A 9,215-nucleotide genomic window follows, 5' to 3' on the forward strand; every position below is an offset into this window, starting at 1 on the left:
ATGCAAACCATTAACAGAAAATGCCACGAAAATTCACAAAGTTGCAAACAATGAAAGAAATTATTTTGTTTTGAATTTATGGGAGTAATTCATATAGGGTAAAAATCACGTGCTCACACTCACTAGGTGTTAGGAAAAGGTCTTTTTGTGGTAAAGGACCTATTAGGAGGTGGCGAAGAGGCTCACAGTTGGGAATCCAGCTACAAGACCAAATGCTTAATTTAGAGTTCCGGCCTATGGACCAGGCAATACCTTTGGAGCATATACTCCAACCAATTTTAAGGCTTTTCCAAATAAAGGAGGGATGATTGGTTGTGGTATGAATGCACTTGGAAATGAGTAAATTAGCCCAAGGGATTGAGGGATTATTTAAGAGACGCCATGCAAGGCTAGTGAGAAGGGCTTTATTTTTGTCCCGAGCTTTCCTTATGCCAAGCCCCCCTAAAGATTTATCCCTAGTGATAGTGTCCCTGTTAAGGAGGTGCTAGTGTCAGTTGTACCCCAAATGAAGTTCCTAATAATTTTATCAATGTTGGTAATGATTTTACTGGGTAGCATTGTGGTTTGCATGACATAATTAGGAATGCTTGCTAGAGTACATTTAGCAAGGGTGGTCCGGCCGGCTATGTTTAGAAAATTGGTTTGCCAACTAGCCAGTCTTGTTCTTAAAGAGTCCAGAATGTAATAGTAGTCCTTATTTTTGGGATGGTGATTGTGAATAGGGAACCCTAAATATTTCCCAAAGGCGTTAGTGCTCTTGATGCCCAAGTAGTTTGAGGCGAAATTAATGTCATTTTTGGAGCAATTGGTGGAGAAGTAGATCCTAGATTTTGAGTAGTTGATTTTTTGCCCAGAGATATTGCAAAAATTATTGAGACAAGATAAAATAGTGGAGCAATTTTTCTTTGTAACTTTCTCCATGAGGGTTAAGTCATCAGCAAAAAATAGATGAGAGAGGTAGGGTCCTTTTGGAGTCACCTTAATGGGTTCCCAAAGGTGAATATCAACAAGGTGATTAATGTGACGAGAGAGCATTTCCATGCAGAGAATGAAGATGTAGAGGGACATAGGATCACCTTGGCGAATACCCCTACTTGGGTTGAAATAATCCGTATGTTGGCCATTTACAAGAATGGAGATTTGGCTAGTGGTTATGCAGGACATAATAAGTTTAGTAATTTTTGGAGAAAATTTAAAGTAATAGAGTGTTTGATAAACAAAGGCCCATTCAATTCTGTCAAACGCTTTTTCTAAATCTATTTTGATGACCATATTACCAACTTTTCTCTCTTTTTTTTTATTAATAGAGTGAATAACTTCTTGGATGATAGTAGCATTATCACTGGCCCGCCGATTTTTCATAAAACTGGCTTGAAGGGGGCTGATGATGGTGGAGAGGAATGATTTTATTCGATTGGCAATTATTTTAGTAATGATTTTGTAAATCATATTACAAAGGCCTATGAGTCGAAAATTTTTAAGGTTGTTGGCATTGGAGAATTTTGGTATGAGACAAACGTAAGTATTATTTAAGGGGGTAGGTATAGTGGAGGTACTAAAGACCTCGTGACATCATGCTAAAACAAATGGTCCAACAATATGCCAAAATTTCTGGAAAAAAAAAGGATAAAGATCATCCGGACCCGAGGCTTTGAATGGTTTAAAGGAAAAAGTGCATTAGTAATTTCTAAATTAAGTAACAGATTGTCTAAGGAGGATAGATTAAGGCTAGAGAAGCTAGAAGGGTTGTTATCAATAAGATTCCTAGTAAAATAGATTATGGAGGTAGTAAATAACGTATGGAAGAATTTGAAAGTGTGGCTTATTATAGTTTCTTGACTATCAAAACAATTACCATGCTCATCTTTGAAAAAGTCAATCTGATTTTTCCTTTTGCGATTGGAGGCGGTTAAGTGAAAAAATTTAGTGTTGGCATCACCATCGTTCAGCCAAGCAATTCGAGATCTAATTTTCCAATAGTCTTCCTCTATCTTAAGAATATCATTGTATTCCCATTGAAGCTGATCTTCTAGGTTGTGAAGGAAAGAACTAGTGTGATAATGTGTAGAGGATTGAATGCCATTTAGCCTAGCGATGATATTCTTTTTTTTATTAAGAAAATTCCCAAAGGTATTATTCTTCCAAGCAAGGACATTTTTTTGAAAATTGTTAGAGGCATTAACGATGTTGTTAGACCAACTATTATGGATAACATTTATAAAGTCAGGATGATTGCACCAATAGGATTCTAGACGAAAGGATCTAGGCCCACTGTTCCTAATGGTATTAGAAAGAGTAAGAAGAAGAGGGTTATGGTTCGAATAGGTCTTAGGGAGATGTGTGACAAAGGAAGTGGGAAAATATTTTAGCCATAAATCATTAACAAAAATGCGGTCAAGGCGTTCCATGATCAAACCTTTAGATCTTTTCCTATGATTCGACCAGGTGAATTTACAGCCTTTATATCCTAAGTCTAATAGATTACAATAGCTAATATATTTCCAAAGGAGGGAGGTTCTGCGAGTATTAATCGGATGACCCCCTAACTTATCACTATCCATAAGCACATTCGTTAAATCACCACCAACCAACCAAGGACCATTATAGTTATTAGAGATGCTAGTAAGATTGTTCCAAAGATCATTCCTATTAGTAACAGAAGTACTAGCATATATTGAACTAAAGAGCCAAGTTTTTTTGTGACAATTACCTCGATCATTGCATAAATGGCTTGGTCCCGCCTAGTGAAGCTATGGACATTGACAGAGTTATTGTTCCATAAAATTACCAACCCTCTTGCTTGCCCTTCCGCAGGAACCTCGATCATGTTAGTGAAGTCATAATCGTTCAAGAGTGGTGCATGGGAAACCATACGGGTTTCTAGAAGGGTTACTAAACTAGGTTTATGGGTATCCATTAGATCCTTAAAGTGCCTACGAAAGGTATCATTATTAGCACCTCGAACATTCCACAAGATTATACGAGCAGGTCTATTCATTTGAGGGACAAACAGATTGTGGGCATGATTCCCCCCTCCGGAGATGGAGGTGGGTTCCTTCTCAGGCAAGGTACCAATATTATGGCATTCTTCCTCACTGTGGGGTCCTGGGGTGGTCGAATATCCATGGATCACTTGTACAGTGCCATCGGACAACTGAAGATGTACTTCTTGTCCTATATTTTCCTGAATAATAGCACATTTACATCTCCTATACTTGCAAATTCTGTTGGTAGCTTATGGTGGTAGAGGTCTAAGTCCTCCTCTTCTGCTACCAGGTTTGATATTGGAGGAGGATTGTTTGGAGGGATATTTTCTTGCATGGGAGATGGAGGGTCCTCCTGAGGTGGAGTTTGGTTGTGGTGGGGTTGGATTTTCCATTGCATGAAGATGGGGTTCAGTGTGGTCTATTCTTCTGGTATAAAGAAGGGGAGGTTGGGAAGTTGGAGGGGTAATGTTGGTGGTTGGTTGTGAGAGGGCATGTTCCATTGTTGCTGCATCTCCTGAATCAGAGTGGGGTTGAGGTTGGGAGATAGAGGTTGAAGGATTTGATTGAGCCATGTCTGGTTGACATAGTAATTCATTGCAAGATGCATTCCTTTGAAAACTAGTTGTGCGAGATACTGAGGGTTTTGGATTATTAGGAAAGTCTCCTGGACATTGATCATCATGTTGAAGGAGATGGCATGGCCCATGAGGCCCATCTCCAGCCAAGAAAGAGGTTGATGGTTCTGGGCTGGTGGAGGAGAAGTTTAGTAGTGGGGTGGATTGGGCAGTGGGAGAGGGAGGTTGTTCATGGCTGTTTGGTATTGATGATTGAGTATTTGAATTAGGTTTAGCCTCCTTCTGAGAGATAGTGGAATTCGTGGCATGGTTGTCACCTTGGTTTATAAGGGATTCTGATGGAGAAGAAGAGTGTGGAGTAGTAGGAATAGGTAGGTGAATACTTATAGAATCTATAGGCATGCAAACCGTTTGAGGCGTGGATGGATTACCAAAATATTTGGGGCAGAATTTCAGTGAACTCTGAAGATTTCGATCTGCCATTTGCCTGTTGCATGCAGTGGTTGTTGACAAGTGTGAGGTGGTAATTACAGTAGAGGGTGGGATGGAGGCTTCGAGTGCATGCATCTGACTAGGGGTTTGGGTTAGCTTTGATGTGTCTATTGGCATGTGAGGTTTAGTAGTAGGATTAGTAGAGTTAAAATCATTTAGGCGTGGATCATTAGAGGAAGAAACTGGTAATGATGTAGTTAGACAGTCTGCCATATGGCCATCATCGAGGAAAAGGGGTTCCATGTCAGCCTCCATGCATTGGGCGATCATAGAGTCTGTTCTGCTAGTAGAGGTGGTATTGTCAGTGTCTGTGGGATGGATTTGTAGCTTTGCAAATTGATTTGTGTATTCCTGAATTTTGAGAGTAGGAGTATTCATGTGGGAGTGTAATCGTTGCTTATTGGTCCAAGTTTGTCGGAGGCAATTTTATTAACATATTTCAGATTTTGAGTGTTTAAAAACTTACACGTTTCAGCATAAAAAATTCGAACCTTTATACCTATATTATCAGGAGAGGGGTTTTGTTGTTGAGATGGAGAGGTCTTCTTTCTGGAGAAGGAGACTGTGTGCCATTCCTCTCTAAGCTCGTTGGTGGTTGATGAAGGGAGGACTGGTGGTTGTTGTGGAGTATTGGGGCTTGCATATGGACAACTGCCTTGAGTGTGGCCAAGTCTCTCACAATTCTTGCATAGAAAATGCTCCCCTTCGTATTGTATGACTTGACGATGCTTGCCTATGTAAATGTGTGATTTAACTGGGGAATCCATTGGGAGTTAGAGGCAGAGTCTAGCATATCTGCCTCTTAAAGTGGTAGAGGTGAATGCATTGGTCTTTACTAGCTTCCCTATTTTATTACCAATTTTTTGTAGGATGAGGGAATCATAGAACTCAGTGGGAAGGTTAGGTAATCGAACCCAAACTGCACTGATGTGTGGTCTGGCTTCAGAGGCAACAAAATTTGGGGACCATCGTTGTAAAGACAGATAAGAACCATTGATGAACCAAGGTCCTCCATTGAGGGCCTTGAACATGTTTTTTCAATGGCGAATTTAACTATGTAGTAGTCTGACCCTAAGTCTATTAAAGGAAAGGATTTTGAATATTTCCACATATCTTGTAGCTTCCTTTTTAGATAGAGATGTTGGACTCGTTTGCCTAATAATTTGATGATGAGAGAGTGCCTCCAAGGATAATAGATGCGCTGCAAATCCTCCGAGGAGAGGTTTACTTGTAATTCTTCTGACTGAATTGGTTGATCTTGTTCCATGGTGGCAGTAGAGTTAGCCATTTCTATTTCTCTTGTACCGTTTGGAAGTTGCATAGATATGAGGTGGTCAGGGGAATTTGAGAGGAGAATTGCTTTGAAAGAAGGGATAGAATCATGGGGGTGGCGGGTGAGATAGAGTTTGGATCTTGAGTAGATGGAATAGGAGATGAATCTGGTGGTTTTGGAGGAATAGAGGAAGGTGGTAATGATGGAGAAGTAAAGAGCGTTTCTTCCATTCCACTTAATATTTTAACCCAGTATACTCATAATTGAGTACTATAAGTTTGTCGTGACTTCCAAGCGTTTGTGGAGACCATGGGCGGATGCAAAGGTAGAGGTTATGAATTTGGTTGAGCCCAATAATTTTGGCTCAAACTGTGTATTTGTGTTAAGAAATTTATTATATAAAAATATTAAATTTTTAACCAAGTAACCCAACTGTCCAGTGAGCTCGGTGGTAGAACCCATAAAGTTCAAATTTTGAATCCACCTCTAGTAGAGATATCTTCGATTATTCCTATTCCATACAGACGCATGCATGTACTAGGTTCGAGGCATGCCGTACCTCCTCCCCCACTCCTTCCCGAGGCACATGCAACAAATTATATTGAAACCATGTGTTTTCAATGCGGAACATAAAAGTATATATCTAAAAAATCATTAAAGTTTCAAATATTTCTTGGAAAAATGGGCTTGTAATAATTAAAATATTTTATTTAGATTTTAATTATTTCAGACCGTAAAATAGTCCATAAACATGAGCCCAATTATAAATGTGATAATTAGATATTAGGTTGTGCACATTATGTGCTTGCTACATTTAGTGAGACTCGTTAGTGTTTCAATATTTGCAGCTAGGTCCTCCTCTAACCTTTATATAGGGCATGTATGTGGCTGATTTGGATTATCTATCAAGAGAGTGACTAATGGAAAGGAAAACCTAGTCTGTTTAGAGTCTGATATGGCTCAAACAGATACCACGTTCAATTCTACTAATCTTATTTTGTATCTTATTATCATGTGCAGTCTAGGAATTTTATTATGTTAACTATCTAACAGTACTAAGTTCTAAACCCATATTTTTTATAGTACATTGTTTAGTGCCAAGAACGTTAAATTTGCAGCCAAAAAGGTTTAAATCAGGAATCCGCATATGCTTCCTTCGATTCTTTTCTTTCATTACACGCATCTTTCTTAATCATTTCATGCATTTTAAGCACATAATGGAGTAGCATTATTGTGCTTTTTTTTTATATATAAGTCTGACCATAGAACTCTTCAGGGAAATAGATCGTTATTGTTTCAAATATCATGGTAGCAGTGAAGTCAATCTTAAAATTTTGTCTCTCTCGCTTTCGCTGGTTTAAAATATTGCCATAACTAAAGCTGACGATTTTTTTTTAATTTGGCATATATGATTTTGTTAGTCAACAAGAAAAACGCAAGAGTTGATATTAGCACGATAGAAATTAAGAGTTGGAATTAAATTTATTGCATAGGACAGCAGCAAAAAGTAAGCAAGAGGACGATCTGAGGCAGAGTTAGCCTATTAGGTGCAGGTTTGGCCGAACTTAATCGCTTTTACTTAAACATTATATTTATATTATGAAATTCATTAAATATGTATAAATATTTAATTGCTAACCAAGTAACTAAGTTAAGCTATGAGTTCTCATATTCAGAACCCATAAACTTCAAATCCTGATTCCTCCTCTGACAGAGGAAGACAATATCACGAAGGAAAAAGTATAACAACTAAGTACCAAGTATTCTTTTTAATTTCATTTTATATGACATTAATCTTTACGTTTTAGTTTTTTTTTTAAGGAATGATATCATATTTGAGAATAACTTTTTTAACACTTTTTATTTTACTGAGGAAATGTAATTAAGCAATCAAAAGTGTACTTTTTAGCAACTTAAACTTTTAAATAAGTTAATCACAACTTAAATAAGATATCACGGGCATAATTTTTGTCCATCAAAATCAGCTTGTGTGGCAGTCAAGCCCGGCACTTGACTTCAGCCTTCTCACAACACTCAGCCAAAATTACAGCAACTTCATACTTAGAATATTTTTAGGTAGCTTTCAACGTAGTAAGTTTAGGAACGATTTAGGCAACGAAATTTTGTAAAGGCAATAGAAAATTAACAAGAACACAAGGCACAATATACAGGAAACTCTTTTCCAAACTTTTTATTTAACTCGAGCATACAAAGAAACTCAAACTCGAAGTACAACCGAGGTACAAAAGAAGATCACTCTTGACCCTCAGATTTTCTCAAAAGACTATTCTTCGCCTTAGATATTTTCACTCTTGAAAATAAACTTAGGAACTCTTTCCTAACTCAAACATGCACTCATACACGTTTTTCTCTTCTTATGTGCTCCCACATGTTTTACAAGCATAAGGGTTCTGCCCATTTATAACACATAAGATAGTCATTTGCCTTTACACTTGTCACTCTTAGGCTTAGACATTGTGCCACACATCCCACTATTTTAGCCTAGTGTAGTTGACATCCCCCAACTACTGGAATCAAATAGATCATGCTAATAATAATGGAAACATGGACCCAAAAGCGTGCTAACATAATCTGCCAGCTTTGAGCAAAAGCCAACTGCTGCCCATGTGCACAGCATGTGTCGTGTAACTACCTTTGACTTGGTCAATCTGAAGCTTGCTGCCCTTGTGCGTGCCTTGACTTGAATCAGGCGCCAATGCCTTGTTATCAGGTGCATTGCAGTCACATTTAGCCCATGCCATCACCCACGCACATGGCCCTTTGTCGCGCCCTAATGTCATGACAAGTTTGCCTCGCGCTCATGTCTTCATTGCACTTAGACTGCCTTTGCCCACTTCGTTTTTGCCTTTCCTTGGCATCACTGCCTCATGCCTTGATGCCTTTCCCATGATCAAGTGTCACCTTCAACCCGCATCTCATCTTCAAGTCTTTGCTAAGCTGCATTGCTTCCCTCAAAGCCTTGGACATCACTTTCCCGTTTCCCTTTTTTTCTTGGCGCTACTCGTACACCTTAACTTGGCAACACTCATGCTTCTCCATGACGACACTCTTGTTGTCAAGTCAAGATCAAAGAGGAGGAGCCCTAATAAACCACTCGCACCCTTTAAAACTCGACGTCCTTGTCGTTTGCCTAATTTATGAGTCCTAAAGGGTTGACAAGCAACACCTCTTGGCCTCGTCTCTCATCAGCCACAATTGCATTGACACCAGCCGTTTGTTTTTCACCGGTCATTGCTTCCAATGTAGCCCTCTTGTCCGTGGCAGTCCTTACATTCAACACTGCTTTCTTTGGGCAGTCTCTTGCTCGATATGGCCCATCATAAATGAAATTGCCACTGAATTTGATTCCCTTCTCCTTGCTCTTTGAAGTTCCAACCTCTTGCTTTCCCCTCCCCTTGTCTTCACTAGCATTGTTATTTTCACATTTCTTCCACTCATTTGCCTTGTCCTTTTTTCCATCGTTGGACTTTGAAGTAGAAGTGTCTTCACCCAAGTGAAAATCACCCAATGTATTAACCGCAACCACAACACTTGCGAGGTTTTGAATATTTTGCCTACACAACTCCAATTATGCCCATTGTTGCAGCGCACTCATGAAGTTGTCCAATTTGTCTTCTTCTGACATATTGCTTATGCTCATCATCAAAGAAGTGAATTCTTTGACGTATTCTCTCATTGATCCGGTGTGTTTCAACTTTTTCAGTTTGTCCCCTAGTAATCCAAGACATATTGCTAGGAAGGAATAGATCCTTTAATTCCTTGTTAAGCCGCTCCCACGACTCAATATTTGTCCTGCCCAGACTTTCATCTTCAGCCACACGAGTGCGCAACCACAACTTAGCATCTTCACTCAAATACATACTAGTC

At 39.0% G+C, this 9,215-nt stretch overlaps 1 protein-coding gene across 1 annotated transcript; it reads right to left on the bottom strand.

Moving 5' to 3' along the window:
* Nucleotides 1-3,235: 3,235 nt before the first annotated feature.
* LOC104246932 (cell wall protein RBR3-like) lies at nt 3,236-8,315 on the bottom strand. The gene is made up of 2 exons (XM_070161648.1): nt 8,220-8,315; nt 3,236-4,405 (listed from the first exon to the last, which is right to left on the bottom strand). The coding sequence occupies exons 1-2, from the start codon at nt 8,313-8,315 to the stop codon at nt 3,236-3,238; spliced, it is 1,266 nt and encodes a 421-aa protein (XP_070017749.1).
* Between the last annotated feature and the right edge of the window lie 900 nt (nt 8,316-9,215).

Source organism: Nicotiana sylvestris, chromosome 11 (genome assembly GCF_000393655.2).
Source record: "Nicotiana sylvestris chromosome 11, ASM39365v2, whole genome shotgun sequence".
NCBI classification, from domain to species: domain Eukaryota; kingdom Viridiplantae; phylum Streptophyta; class Magnoliopsida; order Solanales; family Solanaceae; genus Nicotiana; species Nicotiana sylvestris.